The sequence below is a fragment of the Mesoplodon mirus genome (assembly GCF_964341445.2).
Source record: "Mesoplodon mirus genome assembly, chromosome: 7".
NCBI classification, from domain to species: Eukaryota; Metazoa; Chordata; class Mammalia; order Artiodactyla; family Ziphiidae; genus Mesoplodon; species Mesoplodon mirus.
In genome coordinates, this window is record NC_138983.1 from 9,828,849 (window position 1) to 9,852,545 (window position 23,697).

Sequence of the window (23,697 nt, forward strand, 5' to 3'; positions counted from 1 at the left end):
ACGGCTGTGGTGGGGAACCTGGGGAGAGCTCTGACCCCAGAGTAGGAGACGGTACAGGGACCGTGGCTCTCATGGCCTCCACCCTTTGTTCTCGATGGGTTAGTGGCACTCCCGGAGGCTGGTGGGGAGCTCAGTGTCTGTGTATGCTTCGTGAACCTAGAGTACTACGCTTGATAGGTTGTTTTGTCTGTGTTGTCTGGGGAGAACAGGGATGACAATTCATTGGCTGGAGCGTGTGTGTGTCTTGGGGGTTGGGGGTGAGGGTGGGGACACCCTGGACAGAGAGAAGAGTGAGCTTAGGGTCAGGAGCCCTGGGTTGCAGCTGGGTTGCAGTTCTACACCCAGCATGCTGTCACCTGGGATGAGCGCCTGCCCCCTCTGGACACCAACTGCCCTATCTGTAAAATGGGGGTGGTGGTAGATGGACCAATCGCCGCCAGGGGATCAAAATGCTGCCCTGGGCCTGGCTCCTCCCTGAGCCCAGACTGTCTTCTGGGCCTGACTTCACCCGATTGGCCCCCACAAATCTCTGACACCATTCTGCTGCCTCTTCCCTCTGTCCTGTCCTTCCCCCAGTGGCCTGGGCCTGACTCTGGCTCCCCACCATGGCGGGGGCGGGCGGAGCTGGGCAGGCAGTGGTATTGGTCAGGCCTGGGTGGGGGGCCTCCAAGCCCACAACTGACCTCTTGGGCCTCTTCCTGGAGCCAGCATCCTCTCCTCCCTCTCTCTTGAAATCTGAGCCCAGGGATCCAGGGATCAGTCTCCCTGCAAAACATTCCATCCAGTTGTCCAAACACTCTGCACAGCTGGCGGAGGGAGGGGCCAGAGCCTGGCTTTCAGGGAAGCCTTGGGCTGTTGTTTTCATGGAAATGGCTGAGTCCTTACTCAGAGGGCCAGTCTGGGATGCTCTAAGTGGGCTCGCAGGGCTGAGAGGATAAAGAGCCCCCAACACGCCCTCTTGGGCTTGCCCAAGGCCTCTCTCACCAGGGCCCGGCCCCTGGTGGGAAGGATCCAGGTACGCTCACCGCTGCCTCACGGCCGATGGGAGGTGGCAGCGGGGCGCTGGCCGCCTTGTGAGTGTCCCCTCGTGACTGGGCTTGGTGCGGTGGCGGGGGAAGGGCAGGCAGGAATGACAGAGAGCAGCCTGAGAGGTGACTTAGGGCAGCAGCTTTCCTGGCAAGCAGTCCCAGACCTGGCTACCTCTTGGTTCTGACCCACCAGTGACCCGGGATGAGTCCCCAAGCCTCAGTTTCCTCACCTGCAACAGAAGGGGGTTGGGTTCCTTCTGCCTCTGATTTTCCTAAGTCACAGCCAAGGACAAGGTCCTCAAAGCTTCCCATGCAATCCCAGCTGTGCCTAAATGTCCAGAAAGTAGCCAGATTTTCTAGACAATCCCCAGAACAACTCTGACTCAGTTTCCCCTCTGAGAGGACAGCTGGGGCTTGGCAGGGAGGGACCATAGCCTGTACACTTTGTCACCAGCCAGGCTCAGCCCCTTCACCTCCCGCCACTTCAGGGTGATGGGGAGACCCCCCCTTCCCTTCACACATCCTGTTTTTCATTCATTGTTTCCAGGTGGGCCCAGAGGAAGGTGGAGGCACGGGAGAATTTAGCAGGAGGATCAGCGAGGAGCAAAAACAGGAAGGGGTTGGGAGCAGCTCATGGAAAATTCACTGCCAGGAAAGAGAGGCCAGCATCTGGTTTGCATTAGGCTGAGAGAGCTTCAAGCCCAAAGCTTGAGTGAGAGATATTGTTATCCATGCGCAGGGCAGGCGGGGTGTGACCACCAGTCAGGAACTGGCAGCTTCTCCCAGCGGGAACTCAGAGGCTGACAGGAAAAAAGAGGGAAAGGCGAGGGAGAAGGGGACAGGAAACTCAGTCTCCACTGTGGCTGCCACCTCATGAATGTTATCTTCTTTGATATTCACAACTTCACAGGGCAGAATTGTTCCCATTTTTATAGTTGTGGGGATTGAGTCCCAGAGAGGTTAAGTGACTTGCCCAAGGTCACACAGCCAAGGGAATGGCAGAACTCCCGATTAAAATTCAAGCCAAATGAGATAGGGTGGAACACTCAAACCGTCCCACGGGTGGATTGAGGCTGACTGTGTGTCAGGCAAGGGGCCACTGAGGATTTGGTGATGAGTGCGGGCCAGCCTCCGCCCATGGGGTCACTCAGTTCATGTGGGGGGGTGTCTGACAGTGCCGTGGGGCACTTTTCATGACACAAGGTGGACCACGTGTCTGAGGGCTCCAGCCCAATGCCTGCAGAGGAAAAAGCAATCCAGAGGGGAAGGCTTCCTGGAGGAGGGGGTATGAGCAAAAGAGAATTTTATCAGAGGGAGTGGGTTGGAGTGGAGGATGCAGAGAGGGGATAGTGTGAGGAAAGTGGGAAGAGGTGGGTGTAGGGCATGTCTGGGCAATAGCAGCTGGCCTGGTGTGACTCAGAGGGAGAGATTCCATTTTATAGTTGGAGAAACTGCAGCACAGAAAGCCTAATGTGCCCAAACGTTCACAGTCTGGGAGTGGGGTTGAATCCAGCCTCTCTGACTCCATCCAGGTCTGCGTTCGTAACTGCTACACCATCTGGCCCCGTAGTTAATAGTTTTAAGGGGATATTGAGACCAGGGACCAAAAGGCAGCGGGGGCCTTGCCCAAGGCCACACAGCCAACTAGTGACAGAGTCAAAGCTGGATGGGCTCTTTTCAACTTGCCAACCTGAGTGGGGAGAGGACAGGCAGCCCCATCCATGGGCCCCGTAAAAACCTGGGGCCTTGGGTATGTAGAGGGAGGTTCCCACCTCCCTTCAAGGTATCTCACCTTCCTTAGGAGGGGGGCCCAGCATCATCTGCTGCCCGCTGAGCCACGGGAGTTAATAATTACTGGGTTTAAGGAGATAGAGGCCTGTCTGGGAGGCGCCTCCCCCATAGGCCACTGCTCCTCAGAGATAGCAAAGGTTAGTGTGAGTCTCAGCCTGGGAGTGGGGAGAAGGCTCCTGACACCTCCCCGCCTGGCAGTCTCCAGAGGGACTCTCGGTCTGGCCCTCCAGCCATGGACCCCGCTAAGGAGCGCACTAAGTGCCCTGCCCGAGAAAAATGCCCTGTGTTCCTGGCAATGAGCTCAGGGACTGTCCGCTACGCCCCATCAGGTTTGGGCCTTGCACTCCAGGGCAACTTGGGAGAGCAGCCCTGGGACACAGACAGGTGAGCGGAGGGGATGGGGGAATCTTGCCACTCAACAGGGGCATTGGGGGAGGGGTGAGAGGTGGGGCTCCAGACAGGGGACGGGCATAGAACTGGGAGGAATTTCACGAGCATTCTACAAGGTCAGCACCAGGAGTGGCCCTGATTGTCTTGTCCAACTTGGTGGTTGTACAGATGTAGAATCTGAGGCTCAGAGAGGGCAAGACACTCATTCTTGGTCACACAGTGAACTGAAGTCTGGAATCAGGGCCTGGGTCATCTAGGCTGGCAGTCTTCTGGATGGGTGGGTGGCCAAGGCTGCCAGGCTGGGGATAAGGATGACAGGGGTGAGGGGGGAAGTTTGGGAAGGGCAGTGGCTTGGGGGCAGAGGACACACCTTTTATTTTTTCCTCCCCACCTGCCGGTCAGGCCCCTAGTAGGCTCCTCCTGTCGCCCGACAGCATGTAGCTGCGGCTGCCAGAGAGCCCTCTGGTTTCTGGGCTGTCTTTTCAGAAAACCGGTATAAGGGGTCACAGCCCCTCCATCCCTGGCTGTGTGACATTGGGCAGGTTCCTTAACTTCTCTGAGTCCATCCTTTTCAACTGAGGAGTTGTGGGAGGAGCTAGTGAGGCCTTGGGAGTCCTAAGCAGCTGCATAGATCATGGGATATTTTTGGCTAGTAATGGGGGTGGTGACAGTGACCCCACACTTGTCCTTCGAAGCCTCGCTCAAGAGTCTCCCCAGCCCACCAGTCCTCCCGGGCTGAGGACTTTTCCTCTGGGGCCATAGCCCTGGACTGACACCCCCTCCACCCCTTATCTCCCACCAGTCCGGGTTACCACGACTTGGACCAGGTCTTATCTCCCGCCTGGGCTGGTGAAGACTTGGAGGGTAAGCGCCCTGTTCTGAGCTCCTTTTGTGTCATCCCCTCCCCATTCCTCTAAAGAGTGAACAGAGCAAGGTCCAGGGAGACAGCAGTTGCTCAAGACTATTTGGAGAAAGATTCGTCAACAAACATAATGACATCTGCTTTGGGCCAGACCCTGGGATGGGCTGGGCTGCCGTGGGTGGAGAAACACAGCCCCAAGGAGGACCTGGTCCCTGCCCTTGGGAAACCACAGCTGTGGAAACAACTGCCCTCAGAGTGAAGGAGGTCTGGGCAGAATGAAAAGGACGTCACAGAGGGCTGCCCAGGCTGTGCACTGCACAAGGTACCAGCCAAGGGGGCATGAGAGCCAGACATCAAGTCTGGCTTGCCCTCCACTTACCAAGTCCTGTACCTTGGCGTGGGCCATGCCCACTTAGGAAAGGAGTACCGTTCTCTAGTTTGAACTAAGACACCATTCACTTCACAAGGTGTGCCCTGCGCAGGCAGTGGCCCTGGAAGTGGAGGTCCCCACCCCACATCTCTCCACCGTACTGGAGCCCCAGGAGGACAGAGCCTGTGTCTATGCAGTTTCCTTTTGGGTCCCCAGCCCTTGTATGGCCCATAGTTTGTGCAAAGAAGGGGTGGTTGAATGCATGCATTCAAAATGTGTGCCCCAGATGAAGACCTGACAAACTCAAGCCTGGGGCCCCAGCTCGGGCTCTGAGGGTAGTGCCCCAAGTTCTAGCAATATCTGGAAGGGAAGTACTTCCTCTCATCCTCCCAGGCCTCCTCTAGACACGGAGGCTGGGAGCCATGGTCCCTGGCAGGAGAGAAGCGGGGTTATGCTCTCACTGGATCAGCCCCAGGCTGAAGTTGAGGCTGATGGTCAGGGCTCAGGAAAGGTGACAGAGGGACAGAGGGGTTGAGGGACAGGCTAGACCAGCGTTCAGGGAATTTGCAGAGGATGTGGGACCTGACAGGTGTGTGTGTGTGTGTGTGCGCGCGCGCGCAATTCTCCCAGAGAGTAGATGGTAGGCAAAGGTAAGGATGGGCAGTATCTGTTCAGAGCAGGAAGGGAGGCCCCTGGTTGGGGGGGGAGGGGCGGGGTTGGGGTTGGAGACTTGGGCCAAAGGTGGGGCCTCCCTCAGAAAAAGCACTAAGTAGGAGGGCGAAAACTAGTTTTGGGGTCAGCCCCCCTTCTCACCAGGAGGGAAATTGCCCAGAGACAGGCGCAGAGCAGGGAGGCCAGGGAAGGAGTGAGGGCCGGAGGGCCGGGTGAGGGGGTGGGAGGGTGTCTGCCGGCCTTGAGTGACTGTCCGCTAAGAATCTGGGAGCTGAAAGCCCGGAACCATGGTAGGCTCTTGAGCAGGGGTGGTCCTGGGAGGGTGCTGCGCTGCGCCGCGCTGGGCGCCGGATGTCTGGAGCAGAGTAAACTGGGAGCGTCGGAGAGCAGTGCTGGCCGCAGGATGATGGGGACCGGCTCCTCCCCCACTCGGGCCGTCGTACTGTCCGGGGCGGGCGGCCGGAGCAGGGCTGGGCCGGGAGCGCGCGCGAGCTCTCCGCGTCGGCCGCCGGAGGGGCGGGGCAGGGCACGTGTCCTCGGGCCACCCCTCGGCCACGTGACCCGCCGAGGGCAGGGTCGCGGAGGGACTGGGGGCCGGGGTGCGAGCCCGGGCCGCACAGACCCACAGGCAGCGGGCAAGACTGACAGGCGGCGGGGCAGCCCGGCTGGCCCGGGGCGGAGTCGGCTGCGGGCGGGGACGCGGCGGGGGCGGCGCGGGGAGATCGCTGGGCGATCGCGGCGGCGGCGCGGGGAACCGACGCCCGGGCGCCCCGAGTCGCCAGTATGTGGAGCGGGTAGGTCCTCGCGGGGTTGAGCCGCGGCTGCCTCCGGGGGTGGGACGGTGAGGGCGGGGGGGGTGTCCCTGCAATGTGTGCACCCCTACCGGGAGGTGCTCTATGCCCCCATCCCTGTCCGTGCTGTAGCACGAGGACTGGCGAGCCTGTTCGCGACTGGGGTGGAAGGACATTCGGCATGGAAGGTTCAGGGCGTCTCTGGGGGCAGGAATTGTGAAGGGTGTGCTGCTGACCGTCCCGGAGTGAGAGCGCCAACTCCTAGCTTGTCCGGAGCGCAAGTGAGATAGAGGCAGGGGGGTGTGCGGCGGAGTGCAAGCCAGAGTAAGCCTGGGATAAGCACCTAGAGGAGGGACCCCCAGGCTGAGTGAACCCTTGAAAAGCAGTGCATTTGCGAAAGGGGGAACTGGGTCTCTGCCACATTCGCTTGCAAGTTAGTGAACTTCCATCTGGGGCTCCTGGAACCTGCTGAGCTCAAAGGTGGGTGGGACCTCCCTGCAGCCTGGAGGGGTGCAGCGCAGACTCTGGGCCCTGGACTACTGGATCCAGTACCCATATCTGTTCCTTGATTCTCAGGGGTGGTCCCAGTCCCTGGGCAACCAGGTGTGGGACCTTTTTCCTGTATGTACAAGAAAGCTGTGGCCTTCTCATGGAGTTGGGTAAACACTTCTTCCTCCCCATAGCCTGGAAAGACTAGGTCCTGGCAGAGATGTGGCCAGAGTGGGGGTGGGTTGTACTCCTGGAAAGAATGGGGCCAGATGGGTGGTCCCAGGACAGGGCTCCTCCCAGCCATAGCCAGGGAGTGAGGGAAGCCCCACTGGAGAGGCTGGCAGGCTGGAGAGTTCTGATGCAGGCTGGACCCACTTTACTCCATGGCACCTAGTCGGAGTTCGAGCTGAGATGCTAGGGGAGGGTTGGGGAGTCATCCCCAGCAGGGGCTCCTGAGAGAATGGGCTCCTGAGAGTATGGGCTCCTGGTAGGGGTGAGGTGTGGAGACACGTGAGACTCTTAAAGGGAGAGAGTTAAGCAGAGCCTGGATTCTTGTGGAATTGCGCCCTGGGGGAAGGAGACTGAGCTTATGGAGAAGGTTGAGGTGGGTTGGTGACAGCTGGAGAGGTCAGGGCGATCCCACCTGGGGTAAACCGTGCTTGAGGAGCTTCTGGAGGAAGCTCGTGACCCCTTGTGTTGGGTGCACCCAGGCGAAACACAGCCACAGAGTTGCTGTGTGATCTTGAGAGTATGGCCTCACTGCCCTGAGCCTCAAGGTGAAACGTGCGGGTTGTGTGGTGGAGGTAATCCAGGCCCAGAGAGTGTCCTTTCCTGGAGGCGTCCAGGCTGGAGCCAGACAGACAAGTCTGGGAGGTGCCAGTAGATGGATGCTCACTTTAAAGACTGGATCCAAGAGTCCCAGGACCCTTCTTGGTGGACCAGGCTACCAAGCTGACCCCCGCCTGATCCTAAGTGTGGCTTACTTGGATCCCCCAGGGTGTAGCTGGGTGCAGAGCACATAGTAGGTGCTTCATAAATGCAGAGGGAAAGCATGAGGGGCAGAATGAGGAGCTGGGCATCTGGGGAGTGAGAGGCAGAGTTTTGGGGTTACCTTGAGCTCTGCCTTTTCAGGGCCCCCTTACTTGGATGTTGGAGGCAGGGGCCAAGCTGCCAGCACCTGCTGGGGTCCTGGGGTCCTAGGAGCTCACGCAGACCCCAGCAGCAGCTGGGAGGGATGCTGCTCAGGTCACACTTGCCCAGGTAACTGACTGAGCTGCTGTGACAACTCTGGGCGAGTGCATACTTGGGATCCTTCCTCCTAGACTAGGAGGGGTAAGGAGTTGGTGACTCTGGCTAAGCCATTGATGCCCATGGGGCTTGGTTTCCTTACCTGGAAGACAACAGAGATATGTCTCTTGGGTGACTGCTCTGTTAATGGCCAGGTCATAGTGCCAGTTCACCTTCTTGGCCCTGGACCCAGGGCTGCTCCCCTGGGGTGGGTGGAAGTGGCAGGACTCTACAGGAGCTCAGGTGGACCCTCTTCCTTGGGACTCCTTGAGTGTGGGCCCTGAACTCAGAACCCAGAGGTGGCTCCCCCAGAACAGGACTGCTCCCCCTCCCCCTCCCCCTCCCCCACAGTGTCCCCTGTCCGTAGTCTTGGGTGCAAAGCCGGCTTCGTGGTGATGGGGTGAGGATGGCGACTGGGGTACTTCTGCTGCTAACACAGTGCTGGGCACTTGAGACTTGGTGATCAGAGCCGAGAGTTTGGGTTCTGGGCTCGTTTTCTGCCACTAAGTGGCCACATGACATTGGTGTAGCCCCCCAGTCTCGGTTTCCCCATCTGACAGATGGGGCTAATCATACCTCCCTAGAAAGGGAGGGATAGGCTCTGATAGACTGCCCAGGAATGAGAAAGACCACCCCAACCTCCCAGGGATGGGAGACTGTGTCTTTGCTGCAGGCAGGATGCTGGGGAGCTGCAGGACTACAGATGGGCTGTGAGATCTTGAGAAAGTCACCTAACTGTTCTGGGCCTTGGCTATCCTAAGGAGCTTGGATCTGTGAGGTCCTGCCTTTAAGGAGTAAGTCACAGGGAACTCCTGGCTCTGAAGTGGCATCTGAAGTATGGCTTAGGGGCTCCAGGGTCAAGAGCAGGAGAAAGGGGTTGTGCGACCTTCACTGTCACCTCCTCCTGGAAGCCCTCCAGGATTTAACTACCTCCCGCCTCCCCCTCAACAGATGGAAATGTCTTTCCTGCTGTCCCTTAATCAGCACATCTGTCTGTGGCGCTCAGTAGAGTCCTGCTTGTCTTTGACTCTCCCCACACGGGATTTGTTCCCAACAGGGTGGGGGAAGGGAAGCAAAATGAATTCAACTGTGATGAGAAGGGGGCTTGGTGATGTGGCTGCCAGAATCTGCGCACATTGGGTGGGTCCGGGCCGCACATTGGGTGGGTCCGGGCCGGTGGAGTGCCTGGCACACGGTAGCTGCTCACTGCATATGTGTTGGATGTTTGAGGGCTTGGGGTGTCAGATTCTTCTAGGACTGAACAGGCGGATGTGAGGTGTGTGCCACGTGCCCTGCTCTACCTCAGTAGAGGAGGGAGCCCTCCACCCTTTCAGGCCTTGTGCCACCTCCGGTGGAGACCCAGGGCTGGATTCCCTCCCTCACCAGGGCTGGGCTGCGCTGGGCTGGGCTGGCAGGCCTGGGGCTATGGCAGGGAGAGGCTTGGCCTGGCCCACCTGCCTCAGGTGTTCTGACCTCCCCGCTTACCACCCTGAAGCTGTTCCTCACCTCCTCCTCCCTCCTGCTGCCTGTCCTGCCAGGCACACACCTGCTTCCCCCTTCCTGGAGCGGTCCAGGCCCACCGTCTCCTATACTGGGGGTCCCGCTCGGCTCACTTCCCGGCATTCTTCTGTTGCCACGTATGACACTGTTCTCCCATTCTTCTGGAACCCTCCCCTCCAGCCCCTCTGATGGCTCCTGTTCAGGACTCCAGGTTGGCTCTCTGGCCCTCAGCTCCTCTCTCACCCATCCCTCATCCAGGCTCAGGGCTGCAGCTGCTCCCTCTGGGCTGGTGCCTCCCCTCAGCCACCACTTCCCAAATGCCTCAGCCACGCCCCTTCCCTTCCCTGAAAGACCCCCTCCCAGTTCCACAGTCATGTCGTGGGCACTGCTTTCTCATTCACCTTGTCCTCCGTTTTTCATTATATTAATTACTGCAACTTTTGTTCTGTTCCCCTCTCCAGCCCCTGGTCCTCCCCTGATTTCCTCCCCACCCCCGCCCAAGTCTTTTGTCTCTGTGTGTCCCCTCTGTGTGTCCCCTCCCAGCCCAGAGCCTGCCTGGCTAGAACAGCAGCCTTGGGTGGAACCGCACCACCACCACTTGAGCACTATCTCAAACTTCCTCAAACCCCCTGTCTGCATCCTGCCTCACTTCTCTGAAACCACCATTCATCCCCTTTCCGCCAGTCCTGACTTTTGGGTGACAGTTCACATGATGCACTAGTGCCTGGACTCTGGGTTCAGTTTCCCCACTGCCACTTCCTTGCTGTGTGTTCCAGCCAGGTCACCATCCCTCTCTGAACCTCGGGTGCCTCGTCGTTCAAACTGGGCTGGGGAGAGCATCTCCCTGTAGCAGCGTCGCAAATTAACACATGATGACGTCTGTGGAGATGTGGAGTGGTGGGCTGGCGTGGACGTGAACAGGAGCTTGAGAATCTGATCTGTTTGTGGGTCTGGAGCTGAAGGCTTGGCCACTCTGTAGGCTGAGCCTGGCTGGGCTTGCTGGTTGGTCAGGGACCCAACACACGAAACCTTTCCTGGGACCCCTTGGCCTCTGGACGAGAGTCACTTGACTGTCAGCCTCAGTGTCCTCAGGGCTTACTGGACTGACCATAAGTGTATGAGCGTGATTCTGAACCGGGCCCCTGTGCCATGGCTGTTCCTGAGCTGGGCCCTGGGTCAGAATTCCTGCAGACCAGACCAGCTGTAGTCGCCCTGGAACCCGGGCTTGGTGGCCCCAGGCAGAGGGTGAGGGTCCCAGTCTGCCCTCCCAACCCTCTCCTTCCCCCAGTTTTCAGTGCTTCCCTCACTGGCTTCCCCGCTGCTTGCTTAATGAATCCACTGTGCCTGTTAGCACAGGGGAGGGGTCTTTAACTCAAAGAGGTGACCTGGGCACTGGGGGGCAGAGAAGGGGAGGTTAGGGCAGGAGGACCCCATGGCTGGCTGGTTGGGCTGGGGCTGGGAAAGGGTATGCAGGACGCTACCTGGGTCCTTCTGGCCCCGGGGGTGGGCCCCGTTCAGGCCCTCCTGGCCCAGTGGGGTTGCTGGGTGACTGGGGACCATAGAATCCAGGGGTGGTCCTCATTTCGCCATTTTTTCTGCTTGGGGACAAAAGCCCTGCTGGCCCTCCTAGGGGTGGCCTGGGGGGTGAGGATTGAGGTTACTGCTTTCCCCTGCTTTGTGTGTTTCCTGGGGAAGTCACCCAGTGGGGCCTTTCCTGTATGAACTGCCCTGGGCTCTAGGCTGCAGAGCTGGCTTCGGGATAGGGGATGTTGGCTGCCCCCACCTACCTCTGACCTTGACTCTTAGTATCTCCCACCCCCCTACCCGAACAGACCCCTTCCTAGCTGGCCCTGCTGCGTGTCCTGGACACTGAACTCTGTGTCTGCAGGGAATGGGGTCCGAGAAGGTTTGTGCACAGGGCCGTGGACCTGGACTGGAAGGGGAGGTGCACAGCAGCAGGACTCCAGTGGTAACCCATGCTCGCCCAAGGAGTGAGCTCCCCAGCCCCCAGGCGCTCACACCCGGATTTTCGGGCCTCTGGTTTAGGAGACTGAAGTGTGTGGAAGATAGCGGATTCTGGCTTGGGTAGGCCCGAGGGGCCTGGGGTCCCTCCTTCATCTGAACTTTGAGTCACAGGAGCTGGCCTCATAGCCCAGAAGTGTGAGGGGCAGGGTCTGCAGATTTCAGTACAGGGTGGACCCTCCTTCCCTCCAGCTTCTGCACCCCTGGCCCAGGCATTGGGCATTTGGTGACCACAGGGTGGGCCTGCTGTTCCCATGCCTTCTGCCATGAGGATTTGCTCGTGGGCTTTTCCCCCAGGGAGCGGGGAGGGTATCAGGCTCTGTCTCAGGCCTCCCTGGACCACTGTTTCCTCTGGCTGCAAAATAGGGCGCCATCCCCCCAGAAGTAGGCCAAAGTGAGCCTGTTAGGAAAATGATGGGGGCTGTCTGGACGCACCCCCAGCCCGTGCCCTTGGGACCAGCTGGAGAGTCCTTCACTGTGGCCAGAGGCCCAGACCACACTGGTGGACGAAGCTCAGGCCTCGTGGGAGGGGCTGGCGGCCTTGTTCCCCTAGGCAGGGGGTGTTGGCAATGTCAGGGTGGTCCTTGTTATGGGGCTAGGTGTCTGAGACCTGGGATGCTGCCCTGTGCCCTGTGCTGTCCCTGAGTCAACCCCTGCCCTTGGCCTGTAGTTCCTGCTCATTCTATTGTAGTGGGCAGTCCCGAAATGGGGTCCCCACCAAGCCTAAGTGACTATGGCCATTCTGTCAACTGAGGAAGTGGGGCTGGGGCCCAGGCCTCCAGGTTCGCACAGTGGGTACATCCCCAGGGCCTGGGGTTTCAGGTGCAGGACACAAGAGCCTGGGCAGGGATGGTGGAGGTGGTGGAGGTACCTGGCAGATAGCCCACTATTTACCTGGTGCTGTAGCCAGTGACTTCCTCATTGGATTCTCAGTGTGTCCCTGCAGGTTTTACCGCCATCCCACAGGCGGGGAAGCAGGTTGAAAGAATTTCAGCAACTTTCCCAGGGGCTCGCGTGGACCCCAGATCAGAGGCTGGCATGGACCCGGCCGTGCCCGACTGGCCTGTGCTCTCAGCCACAGCTCCCCCAGTCCTGGCCTTCCTCCTGGGAGGCAGTTTCTCTGCCTGAGCAGAGGCTGAGGAGCCAGTTTGGGCTGGAATTGGGTCAGATTTTCCTGTCACAGCCAGGGAGGAGCCTCCTGGATGCCCCTGGGCCCAGCGGCCCTTGATCCCAAGGCAGATGCAAAATTCTGTGGCCCACACCCCACCTGCCTGTCCGCTGGGCCTGGGCTGAAGACCTGGCCGCCTGTCCCACCAGTGCCACCGACTAGCTGTGTGGCCCTGGGCAAGTCCCATTACCTCTCTGAGCATCTGTCCCTCAACTGTAGAATGGGAACAATACCACGAATGCTGCTGAGAGTTTTAAATGAGATAACACGGGCAGAGCACCCCCATGAGTCCCCTGGGTGCAGACCCCAGCCTGGGGCTGCCACGGTACTGCCAGAGACCCTTAAGCTTCAGGGACCCCCCTTACCGACTAGACCCCCCCAAGCAAGGTATTAGGAAAGACTCCTGTCCTTCATAAACACTGTTGATGGAGTGGTGGGTGTGTGTTCCCACTTTATTCATCAAAGCCTCACGTCCTAGCAAGGCAGAACTCAGCCCTAGGAACCTTGAGGCCACACTCCAGGCCAGTTCCAGCAGACGGCAGGCTGGGCTGGGCAGCTGGACAGGGCCATGCGGAGGGTCGGGAATGGGCTCATTGCTGGGGTCCCTGGGTGCCCTCTGTGTTACCTAAGGGCAAACTGAGGCTCCAGGGCTGCTTAGTGACTGTCCCAGGGTCCAGAAGACAGGGAGGTGGGACCGGACAGACCCTAGCCTTGTCTTACTTCCCCTCTGCGATCCTGAATTTCATGACCCCTTGGCCCTGTCTTTCCTCCCTCCCGTGTGGGCCCCTCTTGGCCCCCTCCCCTCCACTTCCCCACTGCTATCAGCAGCCCAGCCCCCAGCCTCGGCCCAGCCACTGCAGCTCAGAAGCTGCTGGCTCAGGAGCCGCCAGCTTTTGCTGAGTGAGCGAGTCCAGGGTGCTGTCTTGGCACAAACCACCACGGCCCAGCCCTCTCCTCCCCTCCCTCCTCAGGGTCTGCTGCGAAGGGGGGCGCGTGGATGGGAGGTGGGCAGCGGCTGGCGGCCCCCACCCCGCACCACCTCTAGGGTCTTCAGCTTCAGAGGGAGGAGGGTCCTGAGGCCCAGAGAGAGGGAGTGTTTGCCTGAGGTCACAAGGCAGACCAAGCAGAGAGCTGGGACTGCCCCCCTACACGGTCCAGAGGGCAGGAAGTGGGGCTGCCTTGCCCAGGCTGTTTGCAGAATCTTCCTGCCTCAGCCGGCCCTGCCTGCCCTGGCTAGGTCCTTCCTCTCTGGTCCACCCTAAATGGGGTGGAATTTGCATAAAATATGCATGAGCAGTAGCAATGAAGGCAGTTCCCACTTAATCATCTCGTGTGCCGAGGTGTTCTGCACATCTCTGATCCACTCAGTGACCCTTGAGGTAGGGCCATTGGGATTGTCCCCATTTTATACAGGGGGAAACTCAGGCTCTCGACACGGATGCATTTACAATATCTGCTGGGCAAACAAGCACCTGCTGTGTGCTCAGCACCTACTGTGGTCCTGGCCTGGAGGGGATGGTTGACAAAGATGAATGAGTCCTGTCCTTGCCCCCAGGAGACCCTGTGCTTGGTCATTCTGTCCCTGTGACAACCCCCGTGATGGCCTATTTTACAGATGGGGAGACTGAGGCCCAGAGTGGCAGGTGCATTGCCCAAGGCTGGTCCCTGGCCTCAGCTCTCCAGGCCTCTTGGGACACCACCCTGTATCTGCTCTTTGCCTCACAGCCAGCCCCACCCGGACGAGGGCCACCCACCGCCCCTTGAAGCTGTCCCAGTCCCCTGGAAGAGTGTGGACCCCTGCAAAAGCCACAGAGAGTCCCTGGGAAGCCTGGTGGAGACCCCTGCAGGGAAGGAAGCCCAAGGCGAGGAGGACCCTGCGGCCACCCAGCTGGACGTGTTGCGTCTGCGCAGCTCTTCCATGGAGATCCGAGAGAAGGGCTCAGAGTTCCTGAAGGAGGAGCTGCACAAAGCCCAGAAGGTGGGCTCTGAGGGCGGGGGCGGGGTGGGGGCGGTGAGGGGCCGGCCTGAGGGGCTGTGGGCTCTCACCCAACGCCCAGAGACGTCACGTTCCTGTCAAAGCCACCTACATGCCAGGCGTGTGCTGGGCAGGAGGGCAGCCCAAACAAAGGAGAAACAGTTTTTCTTGTGACTTTTAAATGACTTTTAGAAGTCATGACATCTCTGAAAACCGGACCCAGGCTCTAACAAACTGACAGTTGGGGTTCAACTTCACGCTCTGAGCTAAATGGAAAAAGCATTCTAATCTGTAGAAGCACAGAGGAAGCAAGCTCGGGGCCCTGAGGCGCACATAAGGCGGCCCCGGGAGTGGCGCCAGGCCCGGGGCCGCTGGGGGGCTGACAGCGCCCGCCCTCGTGCCCACGCCCGTCCCGCAGGAGCTGAAGCTGAAGGATGCGGAGTGTGAGCGGCTGTGCAGGGTGCGCGGGCAGCTGGAGCGGGAGCTGGAGGAGCTGACGGCCAGCCTGTTCGAGGTGCGGGGCGGGGCGGGGCGGGGCGGGGCGAGAAGGGGGCGGGGCAGCTGGGCGTCCGTCCGCACCTCCCCCTCACGTGGAGCCTTCCCTCTTCCCAGGAAGCCCACAAGATGGTCCGAGAAGCCAACATGAAGCAGGCGGCGTCAGAAAAGCAGCTGAAGGAGACGCGGGGCAAGGTGAGGCACGTACCTGCCCAGACCTCCTGCCCGCCTCTGAGCCCTGCGAGCGCCGGCCTCCGCTACCCGATCGGACCCTCGCATGGACTGGGGGGCCAGCAGGGAGGGGCAGAGGCATCCGAGATGGCCCCACTGAAACGTGCCCGCTGGAGTGGGAGCCCAGCTCCCTGGGACTCGACCTGTGTTTCTGCCGTATCACGGAGACCGTCCTGGGGCTTTTACAGGGGCTGGGAGGATCCTGTGGCCGTTGTAATTTCTTTTCCTTCCTCCCATACCTCCTTTACAAAGCAGAAACCTCAGTCTGGCTATGTGAGCCTGGGCAAGTAGCTTTCTCCCTTGGAGCCCATTTACACATCTGTAAAATGGGAGGGCTGGGCTGTTCCTGGCTCCTGGGGGCCTCTCAGTGGGAGACCCAGCCAGCTCCCAGATACGTGCACCTAACAGAGTCCTGGCTCCCAGTATGACCTCAGCCAGGCTGTGTCTCCTCTGAGCCTCAGTTTCACAATCTATGGAATCGGTATCTCAGCCCCCAACTCAGAGGCTGTTCCGAAGATAACGGGTGGTGTTAGGTGCCCAGGGTGGTCTTTCCTGAGCTGGGGTGGCAGGCAGTGGCAGCCGGGGCAGCCTCAGCCCTGGGTTAATATGGACAGCCATCTCTCCCGGCCAGATCGACATGCTGCAAGCCGAGGTGACAGCCTTGAAGACACTGGTCATCACGTCCACACCAGCCTCTCCTAACCGCGAGCTCCACCCACAGCTGCTCAGCCCCACCAAGGCCGGACCCCGCAAGGGCCACTTGCGTCATAAGAGCAGCAGCAGCGTCCTCTGCCCTGCCGCGTGCCCCGTGGTAGGACACGCCCTCACCCCGGACAAAGAGGGCAAGGAGGTGAGGGGCAGCGGGCAGGCAGTGGTCACAGGAAAGGGAGGCGGTGCCCACTGTCAGCCAGGCAGCGGTGCCCAGTGGGGACCCGCCTGAACCCCGCTGTGTGACCAGGAGCCTGTCCTACCCTCTCTGGGCCTCTGTGTCCTCTGGCTGTGAGGGCTGAGTGAATTCCCTGTGATATGAGGTGTTTGGCCCTCAGTAGGGTACATGGGGTACCTGGTCCAGGCAGGACAATGGCTGTGATGTCCTTGGCCATGGGTCTTTGGGCAAGTGAAGCCACCTGTCAGCACCTCAGTCTCCTCGCGTAAATGGGGTTTCCTGGGGCCACACGACGTGGACGTCAGGAGCTCAGCTCAGGGGTGCACCCAGCGGATGCCCCTGAAGGCTGTAGTGGGATTCAGCTTCCTGGAGTCTCTGATGCCAAGGTGGCCCCAGCTCTGCCCTGCCCCAGGCCTCCCGAGCATCCAGGGAGGAGGCGCGGGCCAGGCCTCTCCATCCCCTTCTGAGCTCTAAGCTTCCGGCTGGACTCTAATAATCTCTTTCCTCTGTCTGTCTCTGTGCACCTGTCTGTCTGTCCTGCCGGCCCAGCCCGGGCTGCCCCCCCTCCTCTCCCTGCTCCTCTGCGTGGTCCCCAGCAAGGCGGTTCACCTCACCTACGAGCCGGCCTGGCAGCTCCCACCTGGGGAGCTGCCCGTGGGCCCCACCTCTGCTACCTCTCTCTCCTTTTCCCGACAGGTAAAGGCTCCGGAGAGGGGCCGCTTCCCCTGCCCCCTCCCAGCCTCTCCCTCTGCACGTGCCCCAGGGCAGCCAGCAGGTTGTGTGTGTTCCTTTCCGTGTGTGCATGCCTGTGTGTGCTGTGCGTCCCAGCAGGTCCCTGTGTGTACCTGCGGGTACCTGCAGGGTCACTCTTCAACTTTCCCTCCTCAAGGAGGCAGCAAGGGTCTTCAGAATGAGACCCTGGACCCAAGTCTAATTCTCTAGGCCAAGAAACTGGCAACACACCTCCAATACACTTGGAAGTGTGACTTTTGAGTTCCGAATCTAAATTCTTCTGTGCGAGGGGAAGAGAAGAGTTCTTCTCTGGGACTCGGCTCCCCTGCATGGCTACAGGGGACAGGCCCGCTGGGGCCTGTCCTGCATCCTCCCTGTCTCTGCCATGCTGGCCCCCCAGTGCCCTGACCCCCCCACCCGGCTCGCCTTCCCCCACAGGTGGACACGACCCTGTTTGCAGAGTTCCAGGCCTGGAGGGAATCGCCCACCCTGGACAAGACCTCCCCCTTCCTGGAAAGGGTGTACCGGGAGGACGTGGGCCCCTGCCTGGACTTCACCGTGCAGGAGGTGAGGCAGGCAGAGGGCGGCCCGCCGGGGGGCCCGGCCCCGCAGCCGGCGGCCAGCCCCTCACCACCTCCCGCTCCGCCCTGCTCTACCGCAGCTCTCAGCCCTGGTACGGGCCGCCGTGGAGGACAACACGCTCACCATCGAGCCCGTGGCTTCTCAAACACTGCCCGCGGTGAAGGTGGCCGCTGTCGAGTGTGGCCGCACCAAGTAAGCTTAGCGCCCTGCCCCCTGGGAAAGGCCCGCATGGCCTTGGGCTGCACCAAGGGCGTGGCCAGGGAGGACTGAGCCTCAGGCCTGCCTGCTGGGTCCTGCAGTGGGACCTGGGGGTGGGCAGGGGCACCTGACCAGAGAGGGACAGTGGCTGCCTCCGCGCAGGGCAAGGAGGCATTTTTGGCAGACATGCTGCCTCTAGTCATGGAGCCGGGGTCTCCCACTTCCTGGCTGGCCTGACGTGCATCCCTCTCCTACTCCTTCTCTCCCACAGTGGGTTCCGGGCCCCGATTGACACGTAAGTGATGTCATTTTTTCACTCCGCCTCCTGACAATGACCCGATGGCCCTGGCATCTTGTCCCCCCTGCTTCTCAGCTGGCATTGAGCAGGGCCAGCAGCAGAGCAAAACTGCCAGCATGGAGCAAGGGCAGGGAGGCCCCTGGGTGGGAGCCTTGTCACGGAGGGGAACATTTGAGCCGGGTTTTGAAAGATGAATAGCAGTTTGCCCAGCAGGGAAGGACCCTTCAGGCAGAGGCAGCAGCATGAGTGGAGGTATGAGAAGCTGGAGTATTAATGGAAACACCACTGGGTCGGTGGGCGGAGCAGTGGGGTGGGTGGGCATGGGGCTGGGGCTGAGGCCACAGAGGGTGTTTGGGGCCAGAGTGTGAAGGGCCTCAAATGAGGTTTGGGCTTTAACCCACTGAGGCCAGCCTTTCACAAATCATCGATTAACGTTCCCTGAAAAGAGGGTTCCCTGGTCCAATCAGAGTCACAGTGAACCTGGAGGCAGCAAAGGCTCTGATAAGTCCCACAACCAAGGAGCCTATTTAACCTTCCTTTACTCGGGATTCTGCATAACTATTTCCTGGGCAGTAGGGAAGCAGCAGGGAAAGGTAACGGGCTAGATGTGGGTTTTTGGAGTAGCCCCTGGCTGTCACATGGAGAAGAAAGGCGGAGATGAGGCAGAACTCTGGTTGGAAGGAACTGAGGGCATCCGGGCAAAAGGTCCTATTGGCAGAATCTAGCCTGGGGACTTGGTGACCTAAGTGGAGGAGAGAGAAGACTCCTGCTTAGTTCTCCTGCTTAGGAGGAAGGGGTGACTGGGTCTGAGGACCCCAGGAAAGTAGAGGGCAGCATTTTTAGGGGCGGCAGTGGGTGGAGCTTTGGTACACCTGGCCTGAGGTTGACCAAGCTCTCCTGCCCAACAGGGGTGAGGTGAGGGGTTGAGGGATGGGGTCCAGCTTGGTTTAAAGGTCTCCCCCAGGGACTTCTGAGACTGCCCCCCTCCTTGGCCTGGCTCCAGGCTCCTTGGGAAGCTGGGACCAGGGGAAAGGATGCCAGGCCCCGCCCTGATGTGTGTTTACCTCCCCCTCCCTCTGTGCCTTCTCTGGCTGCTGCATCCTCCCTGGATGAGCTGGGTGGGCGAGCCCCAGCCAACCCCATGGTCCTGAGGTCTGCTTTTCCCTAGTACATGTGCCCTGAGTGGCCTGGCCTGCGCCTGTCGTCACCGAATCCGGCTTGGGGACTCCGAGAGCCATTACTACATCTCACCGTCCTCCCGGGCCAGAGTGAGTCATCCAATGGGAGTGTTACCTGGCTCCTTAGAGGCTCCCTGGGCTGGGACTCTGAGCCCCAGGCTGCACAACCTACAATCTACAGAGCAGGGCACAGGCTCAGAGAGGTACGAGAATGACTTGGGACACGCAGCCAAGCCAGTGTATTTGTTTGCTATTGCTGTGTGACAAGTTACCATAAACTTAGTGGCATCGATTTATTATCTCACAGACTCCCTGGGTAGGAGTCTGGGCACAGCTTAGCTGGGTCCTCTGCTCAGGGCCTGATGGACTGCAGTCACGGTATCAGCGGCTGTATCCTTTCTGGAGCTTGGGGTCCTCTTCTGAGCTCACATGTTGTTGGCAGAAGTCAGTTCCTTGTGGTTGAAGGACTGAGGTAGCCATTTTCTTGCTTGCCGAGAAGTAATCATGGGAGTGACACCCATCAGCTCTGTCATTTAATATAACCTAATCAAGGGAGTGACACTAGAGTTCCTGACTCCTGGCTCCAGCCCCAGGCTTTGGAGAAGGTTCTGAGGCTCGTCTGTCACACAAGGCTGACAGTCAGCTGTGGGCTCTGAGGGGCCTCCAGGAATCCCAGCTTCTTCCCTCGCCTGCCGAGTGACCCAGGTGAGGGTCACTGGATCAAGGGGCCTCACTGAGCTGGGACGAGGGTGGGGTGGACCCCGTTCCTCTATCCCTTCAAAGACAGTGAAGAAGTTTGGAAAGAACAAAAGTGTGGAAAACTCTGAAGCTTGGTGCCAAGGTGACGTGGTGTGGAAGGTCCTCTTAGAGGAACCAGCTCCTCCCCTTGACCTACTAGAGGTGCCTGATGGGACTAAAGTGGGCAGATGGCCTCATCATCAGGCAGCAGATTGACCAGCACAGTCAGCTTGTCTGGTCCTGCCAGCCTCTGCAGGGCAGCCCAGCATGTTGTTCCGGCAAATCCCCCAGCAGCGAGCTGAGCTCCCATTACAGAGAGGGAGTCTGAGCCTTAGAAAGGAAAGGGGTGCACCCCAGGCCACCCAGCCGAGACCTGAGGTCTTCCCATCCTGGATCCATCTCTTACTGCTGCAGTCTCCACCCCCTGCATCTGTGCCCAGAGCTTTGTTCGGTGGCCATGGGTCACCTCTGTTTTTTTCTGATCCCAACCAGGGGATCTGTGCCAGATGCTCCCATGCCTAGAAAATTACATCTAGAACGTTGTTCTGCCTGGCCTATGTGTCTGCTGTCCTGGGCAGAGCTGGGAAGGCAGAGGGGAAGGGTGTGAAGTTCTAGGATGTGGTCCCCACCCTGATGAGACCAAGGAGTGTGGAATCCATAGGGAGAAGAAAGTTCTGTCCCCAAAGCGCAGCCCTGGGGAGAGAGCCCCACTGCTCCCCACCATTCCCTGCTCACGGGCCTCTGGTAGGGCCTGCTGGCCACTGAGCAACGCCAGGGCCTGGGACTCAAGCTTCTCCTGCCCATCCCATCCGGCCCTGTGCAGCCCCTCCTCAGCCCTCCCAGGCGGCACCGTGGCCACACTGGGTTAGTCCCCTCACCTGGCCTCTCTCACACCTCCCTGCCTTTGCCAGGGCCACCAACCCCCTGCACCCAATTTTGTCCTCCTGGCAAGGGCTCCTGGGTGTTTGGGGGCCCAGCAGGAGCATCACCCCTCCCTCAGCTTTCTCCACTCCCCAGCCTGTGACCCCCACACACTTGATGTCCCTCCCCCAAAGTGCTGGATATTCAGTATGGGCAGTTGTGGGCACAGCTGCCAGCTGCCTTCCACCCTGTTTTAGGTTGGGTGCCCTAGAAGCAGAGCCTAAGATGGAGATTGTGTGCAATTCTCAGGAGGCAGAATGGGGGTGGGGGGAAGGACAGGCAAAGGTGAGGCTTCAGCTGGAGTCTGGCTTCGGCCTGATCCACAGGGGCTCTGGAGCCCAGAGTGGGTTCCACCCTGAGGCAAGGGCGTGGCCTTTTATACCCCAGATGCCTGTCAGTCATTGGCTGAAGTCTGTGAGGCTATGGGGTGCAGAGGGGCACCAGCAGGCATCAGCAGCCAACACTCTCAGCAGTGGGGACATGGGGCCCCAGCCTGGGGAAGGGGCCTGGGAAGGCCACTAACAGCACCCTCTCCATGGTATGAGAGTCTTCGTGACAGAGATCAGGTCTGAGCCAGCTCAGGGTCCCCAGTGCCTGGCGCAGGGCCTGCACGGAGCAGGCTTCAGGTCAGACTGAGGGCTTCGGGTGGGGATGCAGGGCAGCCGGGTGAGCAGCTTCTGATCCCCTCACCTTTCCCGGCGTTACGAATAGCACCTGGTAAGGCCTGGCTGGCCGGGGCCTCCACTAGCCAGAGCAAGCAGGCCCCTCAGGGGAGCGTGGGTTCTAGGCAGCCTGCCCGGTTTCATCTTGCAGCTCAGCCACTTAATACATGGAGGCTCCATGGCCTCCGCGGTCGTTGTGGGGTCGTTCTTGGAGCCTCAGCTCTCCTCACGTGTAGACTGGTAACGATAGGCACGTCTGCCGCACCGGATACGCGTCCTTGATGACGCTCAGTTGTCGCTGTTGTTTTTATTAGTACTAGTATTTCTGCTGTTGACTGTAATGTTGGAGCCCAGAGTTATCTGAGTCTCACAGGACGTGGGGCTTCCCGCTCTGGTCTTCGATCTGCCCTGGCTTTTTTTGGGGGGGGGCAAGTGTGAGGGCCGGGGGTCATACCCTGCCCCCTCTGCCCACAGATCACCGCCGTGTGCAACTTCTTCACCTACATCCGCTACATCCAGCAAGGCCTGGTGCGGCAGGACGGTGAGCGCCCCCTGGTGGCCGCTGGGGGTGGCGCCCGGGAGGGGAAGGGCGGAGCGGGGAGGGGCGGGGCGGCCGGGCCAACCGCAGGGCTTTGCTGCCCCCCGTCGGAGCGAGGTCTCTAAGAGAGAGAAGGTCGTCGATTAGCAAAGCGATCCGGAAGCTCCTGTTGCTGAGCCCTGTGGAGAGAGGAAGAGCGGAAGGAGCCTCCTGGGCTCTGCCTCACGGGGAGAACCAGCCTGATGCCCCCACATACCTGGATCCAGCTGCTTTTTCCCGTTCAGAAACCTCTCCAGTCCCCCGGGCCTGTAGCGACGGCATTCCTGTTACTGGCCTGGCCTACACGATGGGGCCTCCCCTGTGAATCTCCTCCCCTCTCCCGCCGCGTGGGCCTCCAAGTGGTGGCTGGACACGGCTCGACCACCTCCCCCTGTAGACACTCCCCGCCCTTGCCCAACAAGTCCTCTGTCCACCCGTTGTCCCCCTGCCCCCATTCTGCCAGGCAGGGGATGAGCCCTGCACAGGGTCGCTGGAGAGCCCCGGGAGCAGGGGTTGGAGAGCATTTGCAGCCTGTCCCAGTGTGTGGCAGTGTGTACATGCGTGTGCGTGTCAGGCTGTGGAGGTGACCGTCACCTCCATGCCTCCTGGGCTGCAAGCCCTCAGAGTGGAACCTCAAAGAGGTCTGGCTACTCACTGAGATCTGTCCTGAGGGACTGGGGAGTCCTAGGGTGCCCGCCGGCTGCCCTGCCCAAAGCCGGGGGAGAGGCCAGGCCATCTGCCTGAGGTGACCCTGAGTGGGCACCGAGCTGTCCACCCTCTCTCTCTTCCTGCAGCGGAGCCCATGTTCTGGGAGATCACAAGGCTGAGGAAGGAGATGTCGCTGGCCAAGCTTGGCTTCTTCCCCCAGGAGGCCTAGGTCATGGCCCAGGCCTGGAGGGGGGCTCTGAGCTGGAGCCAACACCTGCCCCAGGAGAGACAGACAGACACACAGGGTCCTAGAACCAGCCCTGAGCCAGAAGCTGAACAGAGGGACAAATGGCCAGGCCATGGAGGCAGCACTGAGCCGGCAGCAAACGTCCATCCCAGGACAGGACCTCAGGAGGTGACCTCTCCCTTGTAGTACTACAGCCACCAGGAGACTTTAAAGAAAGCACCAAAGACCAAGGAGCTGGGAGCCGTACAAAGGGGCTCAGCCCTTGGGAGGGCACCCCTGGGGCAACCAGCACCCCCTCCCCAGTCCCAGGAGCTGCTGCCTGCAGGTGCCTCATTGGCAAGATCTCCAGGGTATCTCCCCACCCCCACTTTTCCCAAGCCCTGGGCACCAGCACCCCCTTGTGGCCATCCTTCACCTCGTTCCCAGGTGGGCCTGCTGTGCCCAAGGGCCGGAGAGCTAGGAGGAGCGGACGGGGCGGACGGGGGCCTCGCTGGCTGTCTTCTACTCCATCCTGTATCTGCCTGACAATGACCCCAAAACATTCTTAAGATGTATCAGGGGCCCTCCTCCCGCCCGCCCTCTCGACCTTCCTCCTTCCCGCCAGCTGAGCCCTATGCTGCAAGGAGCCTTTGCCCCCACCACTGCTGGGAGGATTGGGGCACTTTTCCTCCCCAAGTAAAACACAGGCCTCAGGATGCCCGGGCCTTTTTTCAGCTGTGGATGGCTATTCAGACGACAGAGGCTGAGATCGCCCAGCCCCGTACACAGGACTGGGGTGGGGCAGGCAGGACCCGGGCCCCTCCTCCCCCCTCACAGCCTACTCAGTACCGGGGTCCAACCTGGACACATCCCTCACCACGTCCGATTTCCTCCTCTGAATGGAATGTAACGCGATCTCTATTTAATAAAGGACGGCTTTGTTGGTAGAGGCCAGGCAGCCACGAGCCTTCACTCCTGCG

The 23,697-nt window shown here is 60.1% G+C and overlaps 1 protein-coding gene across 4 annotated transcripts; it reads left to right on the forward strand.

Moving 5' to 3' along the window:
* The first annotated feature begins 991 nt into the window (after nucleotides 1–991).
* RAB3IL1 (RAB3A interacting protein like 1) lies at nucleotides 992–23,655 on the forward strand. Of its 4 annotated transcripts, none has more exons than XM_082628299.1 (11): nucleotides 992–1,015; nucleotides 14,096–14,348; nucleotides 14,764–14,859; nucleotides 14,958–15,035; nucleotides 15,703–15,921; nucleotides 17,128–17,256; nucleotides 17,351–17,463; nucleotides 17,741–17,764; nucleotides 18,936–19,035; nucleotides 21,741–21,807; nucleotides 22,638–23,655. In XM_082628299.1, the coding sequence occupies exons 2-11, from the start codon at nucleotides 14,289–14,291 to the stop codon at nucleotides 22,718–22,720; spliced, it is 969 nt and encodes a 322-aa protein (XP_082484425.1). In that variant the 5' UTR covers nucleotides 992–1,015; nucleotides 14,096–14,288; the 3' UTR covers nucleotides 22,721–23,655. The 4 variants fall into 4 exon arrangements, with proteins under 4 accessions (XP_082484425.1, XP_082484426.1, XP_082484423.1 ...); XM_082628300.1 differs by lacking the exon at nucleotides 992–1,015 and adding an exon at nucleotides 2,940–3,203; XM_082628297.1 differs by lacking the exon at nucleotides 992–1,015 and adding an exon at nucleotides 5,780–5,907.
* Nucleotides 23,656–23,697: the final 42 nt, after the last annotated feature.

Excerpts from the sequence above, each read along its gene's own strand:
- RAB3IL1 (XM_082628300.1), top strand. The coding sequence starts at position 3,052 with ATGGACCCCGCTAAGGAGCGCACTAAGTGCCCTGCCCGAGAAAAATGC. Across the intron at positions 14,349-14,763 it reads AGCTGCACAAAGCCCAGAAG|GAGCTGAAGCTGAAGGATGC; the intron begins GTGGGCTCTGAG and ends CCCGTCCCGCAG. Across the intron at positions 21,808-22,637 it reads AGGCCTGGTGCGGCAGGACG|CGGAGCCCATGTTCTGGGAG; the intron begins GTGAGCGCCCCC and ends CTCTTCCTGCAG.